The sequence below is a fragment of the Rhododendron vialii genome, chromosome 4a, assembly GCF_030253575.1.
Source record: "Rhododendron vialii isolate Sample 1 chromosome 4a, ASM3025357v1".
In the NCBI taxonomy this organism is placed as follows: Eukaryota; Viridiplantae; Streptophyta; class Magnoliopsida; order Ericales; family Ericaceae; genus Rhododendron; species Rhododendron vialii.
This window is the reverse complement of record NC_080560.1, coordinates 17,130,385-17,154,504: the sequence shown is the minus strand read 5'-3', so window position 1 is coordinate 17,154,504 and position 24,120 is coordinate 17,130,385. Positions and strand designations below refer to the sequence as shown.

The 24,120-nt window shown below is 37.4% G+C and overlaps 1 protein-coding gene across 3 annotated transcripts; it reads right to left on the bottom strand.

Moving 5' to 3' along the window:
- Positions 1-510: 510 nt before the first annotated feature.
- On the bottom strand, positions 511-23,906 carry LOC131322228 (disease resistance protein At4g27190-like). Of its 3 annotated transcripts, none has more exons than XR_009198764.1 (5): positions 23,647-23,906; positions 20,284-23,261; positions 8,457-9,163; positions 1,199-1,281; positions 511-837 (listed from the first exon to the last, which is right to left on the bottom strand). XR_009198764.1 is itself a non-coding variant. In XM_058353484.1 (4 exons), the coding sequence occupies exons 2-4, from the start codon at positions 23,200-23,202 to the stop codon at positions 828-830; spliced, it is 3,636 nt and encodes a 1,211-aa protein (XP_058209467.1). In that variant the 5' UTR covers positions 23,203-23,261; positions 23,647-23,906; the 3' UTR covers positions 511-827. The 3 variants fall into 3 exon arrangements, 1 of the variants encoding a protein (XP_058209467.1); XR_009198763.1 differs by having other exon boundaries at positions 1,210-1,281; XM_058353484.1 differs by lacking the exon at positions 1,199-1,281.
- Positions 23,907-24,120: the final 214 nt, after the last annotated feature.

Sequence of the window (24,120 nt, the reverse complement as noted above, 5' to 3'; positions counted from 1 at the left end):
ATTGCTGTTTTTAAATGACAAGAGGCCAATTTACTCCAACCCCTAATAACGAGGTGTAAAAAAATTACGAAATTCAGCAAATAGCTAAGGCTTTGGAGGAGCCATTATAACCCTAGACAAGTAAAAAGTACAACGCTATAATATTTACTACCTATTTTCCAATGAAGCAACAACACGCGCGGAAATTGCAATTTGCAACCAAATTAAGGTTGCCCTAGCCTTTTTACGTAGCAGAAAATTTTTGTTGTTGCAACCAATGCTACGGAAAAATTAACACAGGCATATTGATATAGTGAACTTATGTTTTTCTTTAATTACGTAAGTGTAACATTTCTGTGTGATCCAAACAGAGGGGTCGTTTTGGTGATAAATACAAAGTGAGGAATTACATAGATCTAAGTCGGAAAACATGACAAGCAACAAGAATGGTGATATTTTCCGAAAGGATGCAGCCATGCAGGTATCAGACATAACTAAAATTGTTCAATCGTTCACAAGACATCGTAGGAGTGAGGAAAATTAGAGTGCAACATTAGCAATCAAACTGCAAGTGCTTATAACATTTTGAGTTTTCACTCTTCCAACTCCTACTGTTTAGAATACTTAACATGTCGATCGATCAACTACCACAAAACAAGTCAAATTCCAAACTCTAAAGAAGTTTACTCCAACATCCACAAAGTGTACCAGAATCCATAATTATAAGAGAAGGTACAACAATTAGCCGAAAAGCATTACAGTTGAAACCAGAGGGAGCAGATCATCGCTGATTGCACGGAGTACGCGCACTCATTCCAAATTCCATGTCCTCTTCACCGGTGCTGTCCTCAGTTACTCCTGTTAGAAACATGGCCAAACTGCCCATTTACCATTAATTGATCAAGGTAAAGATAAATAAAGTAAGTAAATACCAGGGCACCTTTTAAGCATTAATTGAATCCACAACTTGTCGGTGTGTGTGTGTGTGTGTGTGTATATATAATTGAATCCACAACTTGTCGACTAGTGTGTGTGTGTATATATATATATAATTGAATCCACAACTTGTCGACTAGTGTGTGTGTGTGTATATATATATAATTGAATCCACAACTTGTCGACTAGTATGTGTGTATGTCACTATAGATATTTGCAATACATTAAATTAAGTGAATGTCACGGGTTTACAGGCTTCTGGTATGTGTTGGAGGAGTCGTACCAAATTCTTACTTTCTTTGGATTTCATTATTGAGCCCCCTTACTCAGAGGAAGAGATCTCCAATGCTCGGTTCAAAAAGTTACCTAAACCAATTCACAACAAAGTGAAAGGAAGAAATGAGATTCCGAAAAGATGTTGATGAAGGCACGCAATACAAGTAAAATGGACTTTATTTGCTTACTTCTACGTAGTTTGCCATATATAATCAACATAGTAAAATAAAATTAGCAACTAGCGGCCGGTGTCCACGCAATGCACGTACTCGTAAAATTTGATAGTTGATTATAGATTGAAATAAATAAAAAAAATGACCAGAGTATAAGATGGGAAAAGGAAATGAAACTTACATCGGTATATATGAATCATAATGGGAGAGCATGGACGAAATGCATGTATGAATTGCTACGATGGCCATGTCAACGTGTAGTTGAAATTGTTTTGAGGTTATACGTGGAAGGATTGTGTAAATTTATTGTACACTTTTGCCCCTACAGTTATGTTGTGTTGGAGGTTTAATTAGATGTGAATCCTAAATTCTATCGATCGGTGACAATTTGGGAAATCAAAAGTGTGAGCCAGCCTCAGAATTTTGTCCACGCCACAAAATGGCAGGTTCATTCAATTAGAAAATCAGTACGTGAACAAATGAGTACTTTTGTATTTTTGGAGGGCTGGGTAGGGGGCTCCTCTGTGGAACGCCCATATAATATTGTACATAAAATGATAAGAAAACCAAACCGACAATACTTAGTTAAACACAACTACAAATCCAAGAGTTTTGCAGCATTTGACAGTCAAAGTCGAAGTCGATTGATGTTACGCAACGTATGGCCTAGGCAATGTCCTGTTGACATACACTTAGATGTAGTGATTGCTCTACACTTAGGCTGTGTTTGATAGCCGGTTTAAGGGGTGGGATATGGTTACGAAGGTGAAGGGGCATTCGAAAGTCTTGTTTGTTTTGGTTTTGATTGGCCAGATTGCTAATCCAAGAGGATTGTGAATCCCCCCATTTCTCCTATATAACTTTTAATCTCCTAAACTTCTCTCCCCAATTTTCTCTTGCCTAAAATCTAAAAAGTAAATTTAAAATAAAATAACATCTAGCATAAATTTGAAAATGAATATTCACAAACAATAATGTATATCTGTAAAGGAGAAATTTTTGGGTGCAAATAAGGTACCACGGGGTACCTGATTAGTGCATCCGAGCTGTGCAAGCCGACCAACCGACAGTCTGAATTGAAACAACCTTTTCATTTTCTTTATCCTTTTTGTTAAAAATCTGTTCGGTACCTTTGCATCCGGACCGTCGGTTGCATTTTTGGACGGTCTGGATGCACTACACGGGTACCAAGTCAGCAATACCCTATTTGCACCCAAAAGTTCCTCTCCCTAAAATGATCATAAATAATCATAGCATATTTCTGTAAAAAAAAATGCCATGAAAATACATCTCAACTTTATAAAAATGAATATTCATAAATGAGAACATAGTATACCCGTAAGGTGGCCATGAATAACCATCGAATATTTATGTGTTATGAAAGGTTGTGCAATATCTTACGCTTAGCGTTGGTTATTGTTATGCTTGAATGTGGTTAAATGTTTTAATGTTATACCTATTCATGGTTTTACTATGCACTAGAATCGAGGTGTGTCAATGTTATGCTACTCCTAATTTTTAGTAAATGTTACATATGCAATTATGCAAGTGGTTTGGTTGAAGAATGTTATGCCTTCAAATGGTTAATATTTTGGTTCCTTAAAATGTTTTGCCTTTTGTGGCTAAGGTTATTACTTTAATTTTTTGGTTTTATATTATGCCATTGAGTGATCTTGTTTTTTATGCTATGCCTATTTTGTGGTAAATATTATTATACCTCCGCATGGTAAATGCATGTTATACTCGTTATGTCTGTTTGATCGGTCAAAATCTTCATTACGGTGTCCCTTTTGCTAAGGGGATATAATACTCCCTCCGTCCATTTTTAAGTGTTCAGCTTCGTAACTCCAACTTATTAAAAATGCATCATCATTACACTTTTTACATCAACTTTTACCTCTATTTTTCCTATTTACTTTCTATGGAGACATCATCATTACATTTTGACTCACTAACTTTTCAAAATGAAATTCATTTTTAGGGGTAAAATAGAAAATGCACCAACTTTACCCATTATGTAACAACTACGATTTTTCGTTCAATAAAAATCTCGTTGTTATTTGAAATTTCTTAATTTCTCTTTATTGCTCGTTGAATCTCTTATTTGATTTCCTTGTGGTTTGTATTTAAACAATCGATCGCCTTATCATCGTGTTTCTCGACTAGAAACCCTAATCGCACTTTGGATCCTCAAGGATCGTTTCTTGACTTATATGCCCGACCTAGCAAGCCTAGTTAGCTTCTAACCGGCTCGATGGAGTAACCAAACTAGGAAGTCACCTAGTTACGTTTTCCCTAACCGAAGATGGACCATTTTGCCCATGTTAAACCTTTTGAACCTTAGACTAATAATTGTTTAATTATTTTCTTTTATTATTTTGATTTTATTCTTTATCCATTGGACGATAATTGTTAGGGGAACTATTATCCATTGGATAAAAGAAACCCATTTCTTTATATTATAAGGATTTTGAAAGATTTAAGCAAAGTACTATGATTGACATTTATAATTATTTTGAAAAGTAATTTTCAATTACTTTACTAATAAAAGTACCCAAGTAACTATGGACCATTGGATAATAACCATTAGGGTAATCTTTACCCATTGGACAAAAGCATTTTTCTTATTTTATTTTGTAAGTACATATATATATATATCACATGTGTAAGAATAAAAAGGACATGTAGTCATTTCCAAAAACTTAATTTAATATTTAAAGTACCCGTACCTTATTATCCCTTGGATAATAACCATTAGGGATTCTATTAACCATTGGGTAATAGGCTCATCTTTCAACCAAAGTACTTAATCCATTAAAATAATATTTTGTTAAGATTTCCGGGAGTACAAAAGTACATTATTTTATTAATTAAAGTACTCGTACTTTATAATTGTTTATTGGGGAAATCTTGACCCTTTAAAGACTAAATTACCCTTTTGTACCAAAAGTACCTATTGTTTAAATGTATTCCTACATGTTAGTACATACATATATATACATATATAGCTAGTACATGAGAGAGAGAGAGGGAGAGAGAGGAGAGAGAGGCCGAGAGAGAGGAGAGGAGAGAGAGGTCGAGAGAGAGAGAGAGAGAGAGAGAGAGAAAGAGAGAGAGAGAGAGAGAGAGAGAGGAGGAAAGAGGAAGGAAGAAGAAGGTGGATTTGATGTGTGACATTAGTCTTTCAAAGTACTTCAAATCTTTGGTGATTCCTTTCCTAGCCAAATCTTAACCCCATTAACCTCCATTGTACAAAACTCAATTGTTTAAGCCAAGAATCTTGTACCCATGTCTCCTCCATTGCAACATATCTTCCAAGAATCCCATCCAAGGACTAACATAGCCATGCAAGCCTACCAATTTAGCTTCCAACCTTTCAATCAAACCTTGACATGTGAAATAAAGTGTGACATAGAGAGAGAGAGAGAGAGGGGCCGGCCAAGAGGGAGAGAGGGAGAGCCTTTGCCTATAAATAGAAGCTCATTCCAAAGCTTAAACTCACACCTCAAACCATTGCTCCAACTTCTCTCTAGAAATTCCAAAAGTTCTTGCTTTCAAAGTTCTTCTTTTCTTGTGTTCTTGAGTGTTCTTGAGAGAAACCACCAAACCACCTCCCAAAACCACCGTTAGATCTTTTAAAGTAACTTAGTTAGTTAGAAAGTTGTTTCTAGGAAGAGAAAGTACAACCCTCTTCCTTTCGAAGCAAACCGACGCCGTTACGCCGCCGAAATCCAAAACCGACGAACAAATCTTCTTAGCCGACTACTACCGCCAAGAAGCAAGGTAGAATATTCTTATCATCCACCCCAAATATAGTGTAGGAACTTCTTATCTCTATTCCTAAGTATAAGTAGTCTTGTATCATAACTCTAAAATAAGTTCATTTGAAAGTAACTTTGATTAATAAGCTTATGTAGATAAGGTTATCTTTGTTTAAAGATGCATAAGATGCATGATGTTGTTATTGTGATTCAAGCATGTTGTGTGGTCAAGAGTTGAATAATATTGTTGTATTCATTTTGGAAATTTATAAATTGCTTGTTATGTGGAAAGTCCTACACCACGGAGTCTATGTATGTAACATGACACGAAAACCAAGAGAATAGAGACATGGCACCTAAGGTGTGTTAACGAAGATAAAAATGTGTATCCGAGGGAAGAAATATTTTGAAACTACATAATGACCGGTTTTGGGAGTCATTATGTGAGTGGTGTGTGTGTGTGCCAATGGGAACCCGGCGCGGCGGAACCATTGTGAGGATACTCGGGAAACCGGCGCGGCGGAACCGAGGTTGGGTGTGTGCTTGGTTATCCGCGGTACGGAGCCAATGCGGTTGTGTGCCAATGGGAACCCGGCGCGGCGGAACCATTGTGAGGATACTCGGGAACCCGGCGCGGCGGAACCGAGGTTGGGTGAGTTAAAAAGGAGTTTTTGGGTAAAAAGGAAAGTGAAGTAATAACATGGTCTACGATGAGTCTTAGTAATGAACACAACGTTAGACAAGTAAGGATTGTGGATCTGAATACTTGTATGGACTATATGCATGATCTAAGTGGAAATTGTTGTTATTATGTTCCTCGTTCATAAGTTAAGGGTTAGAGGGTTTGGATAGTTCTATTGAGCTTTTTGGCTCACGGTGTTGCCTTTTTGGTGACCCTGGCATATTATACCGGTGGCGACGCGGGTATAATATGTCAGATCTCATAGATGAGCAGGGCGAGCTTTACACCTTGGAAGCCTTCGGAGCCGAGGAGCTAGCTGTGATGGAAGAACAAGCGGAGCTGTAGTTAGGAGCCTTAGTTTCCTTCCGTTTGTAATAAAAGTACTCCTCTTTCATGTTTTGTTGTAATAAAAGAGCCAGACTCAGTTTTTATTTCAATAAAATGTTTTATTTAACGTACCCAAAATTCGGGGCGTTACACATTAATTTTACAAAATGAACACTTATTAAGAGACAACCCAAAATGAAATACTGGACTTTAAAAAATGGACGGAGGGAGTAGCTTTTTACATGGATGAATGATGAGTCAATGAATCATGCAAAGTGGACAAATAAAATTCAAACCCTTCCTTTTTTGTTTCTAACGGACAACTCAAGAGAATTCTACCTCTAACGTTAGGAGAAATCTACAATACACACCTCTTTAAGGTGCATATCATACACATCTATTGAGTGGTCCATATTGTGCTACCTCATAAAAAATTACTTGCTGAACCTGTCATTCATAACATTTTAGGTCTATCGTAACTTTTATACCAAAAATTCGCAACTTTTGATTTATAACATTTTTCTTACAAATCATAACATTTTAGTGCATATCGTAACTTTTACGAATGAATCGTAACTTTTTAGCGACAAATTCATAACATTTTTAGAATCATAACATTTTGGTGTGTTTCATAACTTTATAAAAAAAATCGTAACATTTTCACTACAGAATCGTAACATTTTAGTCCATTTCATAACTTTTCTATAATCAATTGTGCAATCGATTACTTAATCAAATTTTTTTGAACGGTAGTTAATCAAATATGTAATCTATTATGTGAATGTTCAATTCCATAATCGATTAGACTTTATAATTAATTTTTCAATTGATTAGATATTATAATAAATATATAGTAATTGATTTTGCAATTGATTACATATTCGATTAGACATCATAATCAAATATGTAATCAATTCTATTATGTTCAATTATGTAATCGATAAGACAATATAATCAATTTTGTAATTGAATTGAGTATGATTGGGTAACAATGTGAAGTCAATTACTCAATCGGTTTGATAATTGATGGGCCTCAATAAGTCCTCTAATCAATTGCGAAATAAGTTAAAAACAACATTGCAATAGATTTAAAAATCAATTGTTCTAAATAACACAAATAATTGATTACATGATAGATTATATTTCTATGCGGTTTCAATTACGTAATTGATTGGTATTGATAACGCTTGTAATCGATTACATTATCAAGTACGAGTATTAGTTATTTATAATTTGGATGCTTGCACTAATTCACAAATTAAATACTAGTAGTACGTCTATTGACCAAAAAATAAATAGCACGTCCTAAATATTGTTGTCTTTTACATGTAACCTAAAATGTATTGGTAAATTTATCTCGTCACCATCACTCTCTTGATCACCCATTAACTTTTTTGTTAGTGTTTCCTACTTATTAATACAGATGATCGACTTCGCTATTCTTTTTAGTTGGACTATTTATGTGAAAATTCACTATGCAATTAAAGATATTGTGAAAAATATTAAACATCATAATATTTTTAAAAAATTCAAAAAAAATGACTACAAATATGAAACACTTTAAAAATCCTGTAAAAAATGCCTTGACTTTTTATTACATTATGATAATGATAGTATCTTTTTCCTTTAGTAATTATCGAGAACCTATTTTAATGAAGTAAATTATTTCCACTTGAAATAATTTTAGCTTTAAAATTTTTAAAAAATAAAATTATTATTTTTAACATAAATTAATTATCAAAAATAAAATTGGGCTGGTTTCGTCGAAGGAAAAGAAAGATAAACGTTGGTTGGGAAGAAAGTGAGGGGTGAGATTTTCTTTCCATTTTGGTTAATTCACAGGGTTTACCTATAGCACTGGTAACATGTTTTTTTGTTAGTAACTTATCGTAATATTTTAAAGGGTTCAGATCATTTTTCAAGCATCTAATGGTAATTAAAGAGGGTGCATATGATACACACCCAAATAAAGGGTGTGTATTGTAGCACTTCTCCGTACGTTATCTCTAACGTTATCTCTATGTTTTATTATTATATTCAAAATCAATAGATTATTATTTTTGGATTCTGTACATCTAATCTAATAAACAGCATATAAAAGAAGAAATAGAATGCAATAATGCATGGCAATTAGAATATAATAGCATAGATTAGATGTGTGGCTGATGATATTTGAAATATATGTACCATTTCTAAACTTACCATTTTGCTCGTTAATTACGCGTTGGATTATAATGCATGCCGATTAGATTATAATAGAATATATTTAATGTAAGAATGATGATGTTTGAATCGGAGTACTTGTATCATTCCTAAACTTACCGTTGCTCGTTAATTACGCGTTGGACTGCCGAAGGGAGAAACTTCAATGCCGGACAATCCCAAATTTGCACTTTTTTCAAAAATAATCCTTGGAAAGTGCAACCTTGGGGGCAGAAACTCGTCAGGAGTTGAAGTTGCCAAAGCCCGAGGGAAGTTAGTTGAGGAAAGACGATTGTATCTGTTCTCACTCCATCATCTACTTCTTCTTCCTCCCGGTCAATAATTGCTTCCATCACCTCACATTCACTTATATGTAGTTCTTTTAGGTTCACAAGAAACCTGGCAACGAAAGGCGAGACCAGAATTCTCAAACTACGGCAAGAAGACACAAATAGGGATTTCAAATTCTGAAAGCTGTGAGATATTCTTGGTGGATAATTCGCCCAAACATGCCTCAACTTTGGTAGCATTTGAAGCTTTAAAATAGCTAAGCAAGGGAATGGTATGGCTATATTCCCATTGCCTTCGCCACCAATATTTAGTTCGCCCAAGTCAAATGCTACTTCCACTGACTTGCAGGACTCTACGGTAAGTTGTTCTAGCTTTTCCATGCATTCGATCAAATTAGATGGAAAAAGAATATTCGACAACTTGTCACATCTATAAACTTTAATCTCCCTTAGTTTTGCTTGAAGATCCCCAGGCCATATTTCTCTCAGGTCTTCCATTGAAGTCATATACAATTCTTCTATGCTAGTTAATGCATCCTGCAATTAATTAAATCCACAACGTTAAGAAAATCACTGCACCTAAGTCCTAACAAAATAGAATTCAAATAAACTCATTCCGTTGAATGTCTCAGTAAATATAGTCCAAAGTTCAAGTACAGTTAAAAGTTATTTAAACAAAAGGGCAGCCTATTAATTAACGACCACATTCCATAGAGATACTTTTGATTTGATTCTTTAATCTTTTCCAACCCAACAATACACTTACTAATTATTAGATTTGAAAAAGTAAAATATTTCCCAATCTCTAGCGTATTTCCTATAACAAGGCAGTTTAAGTCTTTTCTGTAATCCCATTGAGCATTTTGTGAAGATGAACTTCGACGGGCCTTTCGAGACCAAGGCAACACCAAAAATGCGGTGGAATTGGAGTTGTAGCAAGAGATGGTCAAGGGAATTTTTTAGTGGCCCGTTCCTGCGAGGTGGAGGCCGCAGGAAGTGCAAAAGTAGTGGAAGCCTTGGCGCTGAGGAAGGCCGTGATGGTTGCTCTGATGCTCTCTCTTACGGTTACAGGAATGTCCTCATTGAGGGGGACGCGAAGGCTTTGACTGACATGCTCAATGGGCATAAGCATTAAACAGGAGGAAGCAAGGAAGGGGCTAAGCATTCAACTTGTTCAATGGGCATAACCGTAGTATTATTAACCTATGATGTTCGATCGATCAAGTACAGTCCAGGGCTTTAAGTCCAAGCTGTTTCCAATTTGTTCACCGTATGGGTAACTGTTTTCATCAAAAATGAGCAAAACCACAAAGTACCACGTGCGGGTTGGGTGGTTTGGTTACCAGCGTGCCAAGACAAAATTCGTAGTCCAAATTTGTGCCAAGGCCCAAATACCTTAGATCTAACTTCTATAAAGCGGTTGTGTACGATCTAAAGGGGAAAGCCATATAGTGGTTAGTGGTTTGGCTTTGCAGGATAAGGACTTAAAGATTTCCTAATCATTGATAAACAAAGGAAAGGAAGCAAAACTGGATGAAAATCAAACAAACTCCATTAATGGCTTAGTGAAGTTGATCGATACAAATGATTAAGATACAATGAGAAACTAGGCTGGGCTAGTTCAAACCAAAAGATAAAAAGGGCTCACTTTGCTTGGAAAGTGAGAATGAACTTGAGAAAGCTTTTGATTGATTAAGTGCAGGGTTCGTTGGTGCTGGGACCTGTTTTTTGGCCTCCATTGCTGGTATTTATAGACTCCATTCTCTCCTTCAAGCAGCCCAATCCCAGCCTATGTGGGCCTGCCACGTACCCCTCTTTCTTGCATCTTAGTCCAAGAAATCGGCCTTAAACCTCAAGGCCATTTGCATGCATGGGAACTTGTTTTTGGAAGACAATACCGGTTGTTTTTCAGGCCTTTGAGCAGCTTAGAGCTTCTTGGAAGCCCTAGGGATTTCCAAAGTTGGCTCTTCGTGGTTACAAAAATAAAAAGCAGATCGAAGTAGTTTTTCCCCTAATTCATGGACTAAAAGTTACTTTTAAATAACTTTTAGCCCTCTATTGTGGGCCTTCCATATTGAAATACCTTCGTTCCTTGCTAAGTATTCAAGGCAAAGGAATTTCTTGGAACTCTCCCTCTCTTTTCAGCTGGCTCAGCCTTTGAGCTGCTCACCCAGGCTTGAGCAAGTTGATTTACGAATCAGCTTCTGGCCTGAGTCATCACCCTTGGTGAGTTGCATGGCTGCCAAGTGTCCTGGCTTCAATTTACCCCAAAGGTCGCCGGTTGCACAGGATTTAACTATCCCATGCTTGCTTCTCCACCGTATGCCTTTTGGCCTTTTCCTTCAAATGGGGCCCATCCATGGGCTTTAATTGATTTGGACCTACTTTCAGGCCTGATGGGAAGCTTGCTCCCCAGCCCTTTGTTCTTCGTGCAAAACCAATCCATCCCATGGGTTTCCATGGAATTTGAATTTGGGCCTTGTAAGGCCTAGCATTCTTTTGGGCCATTGTAAATCTGGGCCTCCTTACTAATGAAATTTTGGACATTAATATGGCCAAATACTAAACATATTTAGCATTTAGCTGGGTTATTCCTTCGGCTCAACCAAATTTATTTTGGCCCACTTGAAAGGTGATTTTAATAAACCCACCCTATAAGCCTGAGATTATCTTATTAAACCATGATTAAATTTTGGCCAAAATTGGATGTAAACAATAACAAAGTGATGCGCGCATGAACTAGAAAGGAAGGGGTTTGGCGTGGGGAGCCGTACAAAACTGGATATCAGTTCCCCCTTTGTTGTGATGAGAGTGTCTAAGTGTATTGGTCAATGCCCATGAGGCTCGAGCAGCATCAGTTGATGAAGAAGGAAGCTACGTACTGGAGTACTCAATGATCGACCAAACTGAAAAGTTAGTTAGGCAGTCAAGCAACTAAGAGTGAGTTAGGCAGGTAGAATTTGTTAGGCTCATTCCATGTTGTGATGAGAGTGTCCAAGTGTATTGGGTTAGCTAGTGTATAAATGTAGAGCTCAGGCTCGTTTCTGTTGTAATCAAGATATATATTATTTCTCTTTCTAAAAGTTGTTAAGAGAGTCCTTGTTTTTTATTTATGTTGTTATCGTTTTACTATCAATGGACCTTTATTATCTGGCCAAAAAAAAAAGATGCATAACATTTTACTACTAGGCGTAACATTTGGCGTAACATAATAGACACAATATGTCCATCATCAAAATTTCTAATGTCCATTGATTAAACATAACAATGGGGTAACGGCTATAGTCCACACCTAACGTACGATATGCCACCCATAATATTTACCACTGAGTGACATAACATTTAACACCAAGAGACGTAACATTTTACCCATAGGCATAACATTTTACCAAGAAGGCATAACGGCGCATGCCGTATACATCCTTAACCATTGAGAAACATAACATTTACCATTTAGAGGCATAACATTTACCACTTAGAGGCATAACATTAGTCCAAAATAAGCGTAACATCTTTAGTTATACGTGGTATGTATTGGAGCTTTTCCCTAACAATGGTATCTAGTGGCTTTATGATGAAAATGATCAGGATCTCATTTGAATATGATAAATTTCATAGACTCTACTTTCTCTCTCTACCTTTCCCAAACCAAGTTTCACCGCCTAGGGGGAGGCGCCGCCTCCTGCCCTCCTCCCCCGGGCTCCCCCAGTTCCCTTCCCTTACTCCTTGCGGTTCGGCTCTAGTTGCTGCTTCTCCTTCCTTGTCTCTTCTCCTTCCTCGCTTCCCTCGGCTTCAATGGTCTTTGGCCGTCAATCCACCGCCGGTTCTCACTCATGGTGGAATCGGTTTGGCTTAACGGCGAGGTGTGGTCGCGAGGCCTAGGGGGTGTAGATCACGTGGTCTCCAACCGGCTCATTCCTGAGTGAGTACGGTTCAGCCTAACGGCAATGGAGGCTCGCGTTTGGCATTGGAGTGACACATATCTGGGCTACTGCTCTTGTGCTCATTGGGTTGTTCCGGCAACGGCGGTGTTCGGTGACGATGGCCATGTTGCTGTTGCACTCGTCGTTTTAATGGGTTTTTGGTGACGTTAGCTATTGGCGACGAAGCTCTGTTTTTGGATCTGGGGGATATGGATCTGTGGCCCGTGGGTTGCTTGTGGTGGTGGTGCGTCGGGGATTGATGGACGGCGGCGGTGTGTTGTAGTGGCCATGGTTCGGTTCGGTTCTGTTTTGGGCTATGATAGGGTGTAGGTTGTGATGTCTGGGTTGGGCCCGGTTCCTTTTTGGGCTTTTAGGCTTTCTAACTCTTTTTTGCAGGTTTTCCGATCTGATAGGCAATTTGGGTTTCGCGGTGGTGGCAGAGGTTTGGAGGTATGGTTGCAAAGGGTTTGCGATCCCAATGGTTTGCAGTCTCTGGTCATCTTTGTGTGCTATTTTCGGCCGGCGACCGCTTTTGAGGTGCAGTCCGATCGAGTGGTCAACTTCGCGGTGATGGTTCTAGTTTTTGTTCGTGTTCGTGATCCTGGGGGCTCGTGGAGAGGCGGTGTTAGGCTGCAGATCTTGATCTCCCACTGCCCTCTCTTTGTTGTCCTCTCCGTCGTCGTAGGCCGTTAGTTCTACCTTGGTGGGTCTGTTGGGTCCCTTCCTGCCGCTAGTGTTTTACATCCGGGAGTGACCGGATATGCTTAACGGCGAGGAGGTTGCGTGGTGGTGTTGGTCTGGGCGGTGTCGCTTTCGGTGTTTTGTGCAGAGGCAGTTTGGGAGCAGGTTAGGGTTTTGTGGGGTTGGATTTGCTGGGCGGGTCTTCCTTGGCCTGTTTGTTTTGTTTGGGATTTATTGTATTTTTGGGTTCCAAGTGGGCTAGATTGGATTATTTTTTGGGCTCCCGATTTTGACCACTTGGGCTGGGTTTCGGCCCTTGTGATGTACTATCCAATTTTTTGTTGGATTTCCCCTTCCCCTCTCTCCGTTTTTTAATAAAATTTTGCCTATCAAAAAAAAATTCATAGATGATAGAATTAGAATTACTCTCTATGATAAATTTCATATATCATAGAATTAACCTCTCGTGAAAAGATTTAAGGGTTGTTTGGCCAAATAAATAAGCCAGGCTTATTTTTTGTCTTTACTTAAATTTTTTTCGTATTTGTTAGTTTTGTGTCAATTTTTTTACAGATAACTGCTTCGTCATGATGAAAGGAATTTAAAATCTAAAAATTATGATCGGAACCCAATTTTTTTTAATAAAGACGAAAAGAATGGATTGTTTTTGTCTTTATTTAGAAAATTTTGAATTTCGTTCAATTTTTTTTCCTTTTTTAGATTCATCTCATCATGAAGAAACAATAATCTACAAAAAATTGAAAAAAAAAATTAACAAATGCAAAAAAAAAAAATTGAATAAGGACAAAAAAAATAAATTATTTTGCTTTTTTGGCCAAAATAGGCCTTAGTTTTCTAATGAAAGAGGGGTGTAGTTTTATCAAACTTCTCTTTTACTTAATATAAGCCTCTAGAGTCCGACTTATACAATACGCTTTTTGTCCCGCTCCTTGTGTCCAACACTTCACTTGTGAATGCCTCCATGTATGTATTCTAGCCTAGAATGTTACTCCCTCCGTCCCAATTTGTTGCACCTATATTGACTTTCACGTAATTCAAGAAAGCTTCATAATTACACTGACTTTTTGTCAATTTTACCATTTTACCCCTTGACAGAATATTTAAATTATGCAAAAAGTGAAATTCTAATCTTTTTAAATACGGTCTTGCTATTGTCAGACCACTGGGCTAATGATAGACACACTAGAAGACAAGGAAAACATGTATTTCTATGTACATTTTATATCTTTTAATATACATTTACACACTTATTATTGTCAGCCCATTTTAGAATTTTCCTTTTGAATAAGGCGGGAAGTTTCCTTGCCATGCTCAGAAACTGATTTGTCCATGATTGCTATGTTTTGGTTTCTTGAAAACATAACCTCTTTAAATGTAAAAGAAAAGGACGGGCAAAATGGTAATACAGATATCTTAAAATGGAAAATTTTGAAACAAACAAATCATTTTGGGATACCCCAAAAAAGATTAAGGGCACAACAAATTGGGATGGATGGAGTAATTTTTAACTATCATTTCCCCGTTTTTCCTGGTTCAAAAGAAATTCAGGTGAAATAATATGTTATTTCCATATTATTCATTCAAAAACTATATTAAAATAAAAGGGTTGAAAGTAGTTTCATGTTCTGAGAGTTTTATTTTTAAATTAAAATAAAGAGTTTTATATTAAAATAAAAGGGTTTAAAGTAGTTTCATATTAAAATTAAAGGGCTGAAAGTAGTTCGTGCATATTAAAATAAAAGGGTTAGATTATTTTTAAATAAAAGGGTCAACGTACTAAGAAAAATTATTTCTCTAAAAAGACCATTGTTTGAACTAACTGCAAGCATAATCTCAAGTTTGACGCGGAAAATTCTTGCATAAAGAGCAATTTCATTTCACCTCATGCTAAAAGATATCGTGTATGTATATACAGTTAGTATTAGTTATACTATACTCTCTCTGTCCATTTTTAAGAGTACTGCTTCGTAATTTCAACTTATTAAAAAGACATCATCATTACTCATTTCACATCAACTTTTACCTCCACTTTCCCTCCTTACCCTCTATTAAAACATCATCATTACATTTTTAACTTTAATAATCCGTTATAATTAGATTTGAGACTTTTAAAATTATATCTTTTAACACCGAACAATTTAGTCATTTTCTAAAGACAAGTATGCTTATAAAAGCATTTGTATATTTTCCTAACGAGTTAAATAAAATCTTTAAATTACATTTCTTGGCTAGAAATCCTACGTGGCAAATAGAATTGGTTTTCGACCGATTAGTTGGAAGAACCGAACTACCAATTCACCTAGTTACAATCTCCTAACCATTGATGGACTTTTTTGACTATCTTGGAGCCTTATGAACCCCTTCCAACCCTAATAGAACCCCTTGGACCAAAATAGTGTATATATCTCTATTATAAAACAGAAGGGTGTGGGGACAAGTTGTTGGAACGGCTCAGATTCATTTGATCCAAAGGCTGTAGTGCATCATCCCACTTTCCGGTTAAGTGTCCATGATTTTTACTTAAATCACACAACTGCCATCCTCTTTCAACCGGGATGCGTAGTGCCGTAGGCACGGGTTAGCACTAGTATATATATATATATATCACTTGTCTAGTCATTCCTAGGCCATACTTATTGCCTTTATCTCCTATCCATTGATTAATAAATGTTAGGGAAACTTTTATCCCTTGGACAAACCTAGACTTGTAGCCCTAAATCTAGATTTTCACCAAAGTCAATTTCCTAGATTTTTCAAGTACACATATATGGTTATATATAGATATATGTACCTTATAAGGTATTTTACTAGATTTTCTAGGTACACAAATAACCTTATGTATAGGTACATGTACCTTATAAAGTTATTTTTCCTAGATTTGCTAAGTACACCTATATATTTATATATAGGAATATATACCTCATAGCCATTATTATATTTCTAGGGAATCCTAGACCATACTCCTAACCTTTGTCCATTGGATAATAAATATTAAGGGAATTTTTACCCCATGAATAATAGAAAACCTAGACTTGCCATTGACCTCCAAAGATATTGTACTAAGATTTTTAGGTACACATACATGGTTATATATAGATATGAGTACTTCTTAGCTTATTTTATTTTTAAGAATTTTGACCATATCTTCTTTAGATCGACACTTGAAAGCCTTACTCCTTCCTAGACTAGATCACATAGTACTTAAAGTGTACTTATACATATATACATATACATATATACACACACACACACACACACACACACACACACACACACATACATACCAACCCAATCTTTGAACCATCCTTTCCTTCTCCTTCAAATCTTCCTAAAATTTACCCAAAGTACAAAATCTAGTCTTCTATTGATGGTTACTTGTACACTACCCTTCAACCTACCCACCAAGCCATGCTTTGACATGACAAAGGAAGAAAAAAATCAAAGATAGTAGAGAGAGAGAGATTTCGGGTGAGAGGAGGAGAGAGAGAGCCCTTGGCCTATAAATAGCAAGCTCACTTCAAGTCATTCTCACACCTTTACTCTTTGCTCTCACTTCTCTCTAGAATTTCTAAACTTTCTTAGTTCCAAAGTTCAAGTTTCTTTAAGTTTCTTGAAGTTCTTCTTAAAACTCATCCAAAGCTGTCACTAAACCACCACTCGACCACCCTTTTGATCCAAAAAGTTTAAGTAGTTTGGTTAAGAACTAGTTTCGAGAGAAACCTTCCTCTTTCAAAGCTACTGAAAGCTCACCGTAGGAAGTTACTCCGCCCGATCGTCAACTTACTTTCCGTAGTCATCACTACCGCCACGAAGAAAGGTAGAGTCCCTTGTCCACTAACTCAACGTATAACGTAGAACCGTATGTTGGAAAATAAATTATTCTTATACTTTAACTCTAAGTATATATAAAGTTCGTTCATCACTTATAATGTTTGGAAAGCATGACGAAAGATAAGACTTTATCGTTTGATAGAAGTATTCGTATTTAGATCTTAAGATAGTTATGAGTATGTATACATGAATTGCTTGTATTACTTGTCTTGTTGTAAAGCATAAGTGATTTTCACTCCAAAGGTGTCCGTACATGTGGCGTTATGCTCTAAGTGGTGATTTGAGCATGATCAGTAATATAGAGTTTGATGATCTTGCAAGTTTAGTTTCAATATTGCAATGAATGATTTATGTTTACTTTTGTGAAAAGTCCTACCGCGGAGTTTATGCATGAAAATGTGACACGAAAATCGAGAAAGTTGAAACATGGCACCTAGGGTGTGGTTAATGAAAAGGCGTGTTTTGAAATGGTGAAATGTTTTGAAAACTGCAATGTGGCCGGATGTGGTAGCCCATTGTGTGGTGTGTGTTTTGTGTGCCAATGGGAACCCGGTGCGGCGGAACCATTGTGAGGATACTCGGAGACCGGAACGGCGGAACCGAGGTTGGGTGTGTGGCTTGGTTATCTGCGGAGAGGAGCTAATGCAAAGTGTGCCAATGGGAACCCGGTGCGGCGGAACCATTGTGAGGATACTCGGGAGACCGGAACGGCAGAACCGAGGTTGGGTGTGTTAAAAACAAATTTGAAAATGTGATATGGTTAAATAAGTTGAAACCAGTGACACAGTCTACGAGGAGTCGCGTAGGAGAAACTCAAAAATCATGGACACCAACGATAGTGAATAGTGAATGCGGATGTGTCATTGTTATTTGTTTGTTAGATATGTATGTACTAAGTAGAATTTGTTAATAATATGTCCTAATGTCTGTAAGTTAAGGGTTAGTGGCTATGGGTTATTCTATTGAGCTTGCATAGCTCACGGTGTTACCTTTTGATGACCCTGACATATTATATTGGTGGCAACACTGGTATAATGTGTCAGATCTTATAGACGAACATGGTGAACTCTACACCTTGGAAGCCTTTGGAGCCGAGAAGCTAGCCAGGATGGAGGAACAAGCAGGGCAGTAGATAGGAACCCTAGTTCCCTCCCTTATTTGAATAAAAGTACTTTTGTAAGGGTTATGATGTATTATTGAGCCAGACTCTATTTAATTTTCAATGAAAATGTTTATTTAACGTTCCCAAAATTAGGGGTGTTACAATATAACTCCCACACAAGGATATGTACGGAAACAAAATTCAAGTAAATGGGTTGAATTAATTTCGTAGATCGTTTGATATAGCGGTTAGGAGGAGTGATAAAGTTATGGTAGATGATAGCAGTAAGGAGAGAGGTAGATCAAAATTGACTTTAGAGGCGGTAGTTTGAATGGATCTAGGTTAATTTGTTGGATACCGTGGAATATAATGCCATTGGCAGAGCACAGTGGAGATCAAAAGAATTCATGTAGCCGATGCCAATTGTTTGGGACTTAAGGATAGGTTTGACGCAGACAATTCACCCATAAAGAGCAATTTCATTTCACCTCATACTAAAACATATTGTGTATGCATGCAGTTAGTAATAATTATACTATACAACTCACACAAGGATATGTACGGAAACAAAATTCAAGTAAATGTGTTGATCAATTGATTTCCTAGATCGTTTGATGTGGCGGTTGGAAGGAGTGATAAAGTTATGGTTGATGGTAGCATTAAGAAAAGAGGTAGACCAAAGTTGACTTTAGGAGCGGTAGTTTCAATGGATCTAGGTTTGCTAGATACCATGGAATATAATGCTCTTGATAGAGCACAATAGAGAAAAGAATTCATCTAGCTGATGCCAATTGTTTTAAGGATAGGTTTAGTTTGGACGGAATTGATAGCAATTTAGAATATAATATTTGATTATGAACACCTATCCTAGCCAAAGTTGTCAATACCGTACCGGCCAGCGTACCGTTTTCACTACTGGAATGGTACGTACCGGTACCGGGCTGTATCCCGGTACCGTTCCGGATTTACCGCAATTAATATTTTATATATATATTTAATATATATCTACCATATTTTAAGTATAAACATAAATAAAATGTAAAAAAAAAAAAAAAAAAGAGGGTAATTTTGTACCGGCCGGAACACCGGAATATGTCCGGAACAGGCCGGTATTGTCCGGTACACCCGGTATTGGCCGGAACAGGCCGGTATTTCAACCGGAACGGAACATGACTTTTTGCGTTCCGTTTACGCACCGGTACGTTACGTACCGGCCGGTACCGGCCGGTACGGAACGGATTTGACAACTTTGATCCCAGCAATGGAAGGAAAATAGATTTCTTGGCTTATTTCTTGACTTAAAAAAATAAACAGAAAAACGATCCAATTATATAGGAGGCATAATATATGTTAGCGTATGTTTTTATGATGAGATTTATAATGAGTTGTTACACAAAATGAATACATGATATTGCTAAACTTGTTGTATGTAAAAGTGTGGCTTAAAGGCTTTTAGGAGATGATAAATAAAATAAAAGGCTTTCAAGATTTCGCAATTGGATCTCATGCAGTATCTTGGATATCAAGTTCTGGGTCTCACGTTGCTTTATCAATATATACTCCCTCCGTTCCTTCTTAAGTGTAGTATTTTATTTTGGATTGTTCCTTAATAAATGTTCATTTTAAAAAGTTTTTTTTAAAAAAAAACTTTTTAAAAGTTAGTAAAATTTTCATTTGGCCCTTTTGATTAGATTACTCTATGAAAAGTTAGTGGGAAAAAGTAATCTCTCCATAAAAGGGTAATTTTGGAAAGTTTTCGGTCGTTTGAAGTAAAAGATGATGTTGCGATATTTGAAATTTTGGATTTACGAAATTGGACACTCAAAAAGGACGGAATGAGTAAGAAGGTATAAGAAAACTATAGTAGCTTTATTTGCCTGGAAAAAGTACAAGAAAAAAAAAATTTAATTTGGTAACATCCATAAAAATTAAGTTTATAATTCACATTTACACATTCATTGAAACAAAGCAAAATAAAGGAAGCACGATATAACCTGAAATCGATCTCCACTGAAAATATAGAACTAATAAGCTAAATTAAAAGCCTTCCACAAAATAATTGAGCATAAATTAATTGAACTCTTGGATCGGAAGCATACCTTGTTGTTGAACAGTGGCTGAATGGTGGTATCATTATTACTCCTTGAGGCAGGGCATAGACAATTGAGCATTGAAATGGATTCAAGTCCCAACAGTTTCAATTGAGGCATCCTAATTGCATTCATGCCTTTGCAAAAACCAGTAAAATTTGGCAGCTCTTCAAGATGCAATGACTCCAGTTTCGGAAACACAATATCATCATCTTCTCCTGCTGCTTCCATCTCTTGCTCTCCTCCTCCATTAGAATTAGAAACAATCACTTCCAATTCGCTACAACTCCATACCACAAGCCTATGCAATTGCACTAGATTTCTAGCTATGGCAAGTGAGAACACATAATATCCCAATTTTGGACATTGACCCACCCATACATGCGTCAGATTGCGGAGGCATCCAAGTTGAGTGGAACCCTTCCACAAATGCTTCAGTTGAGGCAAGTCGTATAGGTACAGAGTTTCCAGCGCACAGAAGGCCACCTTTTCTAGCTGGTCGTCGCTTGTGTTGACGAGGCACTCCAAATCTAAACAATTAACCACTCTCAGCTCTGACAAGTGTTTAAAACCATCTTCATCCAAATCGCTGATACCGTGCCCCGCCCTAATCATTGAAAATAAGTGCAGTTTTGTAGTGACCTTCAAAAGCATCTTAAGCCCACGTATCTCCATAGCACCACGATTGATGTCAAGAGCTCGTAGTACCAATTGGTTAGTTGACGGAAGAAAACATTGACACTTAACTTTATAACCTGATGACCCCAAAGATATATCGAATGCCCTTATTTTCCCAAGGAACACCACATCTCTCGGCCAGACCCAACACTCAATTTTTGGTACATTAATATCCAAAGCCACCAAATTCGGCAAGGATGCTAACTCAGCTATGCACGCATTAGTTAATAGCACATCTTTTCCCTCTTCAACAACATCCCACCCTGTAAAGGTCTTCCCAAGATACAACTCTTCTAGCTTCGATAAACTTGTCAAAACGCCATGAGGAATCCTTGTCTTTGCGCACTGCAACAAGTCTAGTAGCTTCAAACGAGTAAGGTTACCTATTTCTCTTGGCAACTCTTCGATTTTAGATCTAGTAAAGCTCAAAATTTCCAGATTCATTAGCCCTTCAATTACTGACAAATCTGTATGCAACAAATCGCAATCAGACAGTGACATGGTTTGAAGGTTGGCTAAGCATCGGAGTGATGGCGGCAGTGAAGGGATCACCATCCTTGAAAGAGCTACCACTTTGAGTTCTTTCATCCCTTGGTCCAAACTCCCAGGGGATTCTATGAGAAATCTACTATCGTCAGACTCCAGCCGCAAAAGTTGGAGCTTTGGAAACTCTAAATTATCGGGTAGCCCCCACTCCAGACCAGTGCATCTCATCGAAATTACACCATAGTTCCCGCGTCGTTCTTTCTCTGGCCATTCTATCAGTGTGTCATCACACCTAATCATAAACGAATGTTCCTCTCTGCATGCGATCGATATAGCGACATCACGTACCACGTCATGCATTTTAACGTGTACTCTACTTTTGCCATCCATCAATAAAAAGCATTTCTTCAAGTGATCAACATTGTCATGTACTCTAGCCCTTGCTTCACTCACGCTTTTAATGCGCTCAAACAACTCTCGTCCATACCCATATCTCACAAGGTCTTCGATTGGAATATCATAATCTTCCGAATACAATGAACAAAGCAAAAAACATCTCTGGGCTTCTTTACTTTTCAAGAAATTGAAACTCAACTCAAGAGATTTAAACACCTTATCCTCTACCTCTCTAACATTTTTTCCGATTGACTTGCGTAATGTTTCAAGAGCAGAATCCCATGATGATTTGCTCTTGCCTTTGAGTGCCCTTGCAACTGTAACAAGAGCAATCGGTAAGCCTCCACATTCATTTGCAACTGCCATCTTCGTGGATCGGAAATTAGTGTCGTCTTCTGGAATTCCCGCCATCTCTTTGAAAAGATTCCATGCTTCTTCTTTTTGCAAGATTTGAACTGGAAATTTTTTTTGAGCTCCCATATCGTTGCAGGCCTCTTCACTTCGGGAAATCACCAAAATTTTGCAACCTTTATGGTCATCTCCGAATGGAATTCCAATATCATTCAGTTCAAATCTCTTCCAAACATCATCCAATATGACAAGAATTCTCTCTTTTTGTTTGAGTTGGTCACGCAACACATCCGCCCTTCCAGAGTCACTCTCTTGCTCAAATTTGAAACCCAACAAATCTGCGATTTCACCTTGAATCTTCCTCGCCTCAAGCTTTTGCGAAATTGTCGCCATCACAACGTCATCGAACAATTTCTCTTCCTTTGCTTTCTTGGCAACTTGTTTTGCCAGTGTTGTCTTACCAACACCTCCCAAGCCACATATCCCAATCATATTACTGGCGCCATCTTCCGTAAGCGCCTCGATTACTTCCTTCAGGATCGAAATCCTTGATTCGAAACCATTAATACCGTCAATGGGTCTAGATTCTATCCCGGGTGGAGGTGCAGGGTACGACACTTGGGTAAAGTTTCCATCGCCGTGCAGCTTAGCCACTTCTTCTGCCATCTTTTTTGCTTTCCGACTGATTGAGTGGCATGACTTCGGGTTTTGACACCACCCATTCAAACACCCTTTGTTTGCTTGACCTTCTATGAGAATATTGTTGGCTTCTCTGCAGGGTACATCTACTCTTGCCAGCCACTCATTAACATCGGGTCCAATGACTTCCCTATTTCTTTTTGCTTCATCAACCAATAGTTGAACCGCGCCTCTTTTCCCTTCCAGCATATTGACTTGATTTTTAAGTCTTTCAAGGTTACTGTTGTAGTAAATCAGATAACCAAACTGACGACCGATTGGGTCAATCAGATATTCTGCTGTCTTCCCTCCGATGGAAAGAACACAATCGAGAGCCATTTCTCACCCCTCTCTCTTTGTGTCTGTGTAATACCGGAAGAAGACAACACAAGGCTTTTCTACAAAACGCGCAGAAACGAAGAAAGTGAGGTTCGGAAATGAGAACAAAGTGCAGAGAATACTTACTGTTTTGGTAATTGTACAAGACAATTAGGAATAAAAAGGGAATACAAAGGAGAAGCAAACACACCCAAAAAAAAAAAAGGTGGAGAAGTAGACCATATAACTAATTTAAAACCCAAGAGAGGATTTAGGGTGGCTTCCTTTTCTTTTTTCTTTGCGGTGTAAAAAATGGTTGAAGACAGAGAAGCTACAATATACAATTCAACAGAAAGCTCAGTTCCGTTTTTTTTTTTTTTTTTGGTTTTGTTTTTTGTTCTTACAACGTAATTGAGGAAGTGGGGAATGAGGAAAGAACTAAATTAAAGACTTCTGCAAATGTACCTCTGTGTTGATGAACACGGTGAATTTGAAGACCAAAGCTATTCACTAAACAGTCTCCCAATGAAACCTTTGAATCGATATTATCAAAGCAATCAATCGATCGTGGGTTTTAGATGAGATTAAAGGAAAGCAGGAAAAGCAAAATCCAATACCCGGGGAATGAGAATGGCTCTACTATATCTGGTGGGTTTGTCTTTGTCCTTCCGAGCCAACTTTACCGGTGGAAAACAATCATAGCCTTTCAATAATTCTCCACTTTATTTCATATCCCAAATTTACTTTAATAATGTTGGCTTTGCTTCCCTTTAAAAAAAAAAATTTGTGTATATCATTTGTTGTACACCAAATATGCATCCATTGTGTAAAATTCCTATTGGGATCCCACACAATCTATTGATTAGAACCGTTCAATTGGTTTAAATTATATTTGTAAAAGTGCCAGTAAAAAAACAGTTCATTTGAATTTCGTTAAGA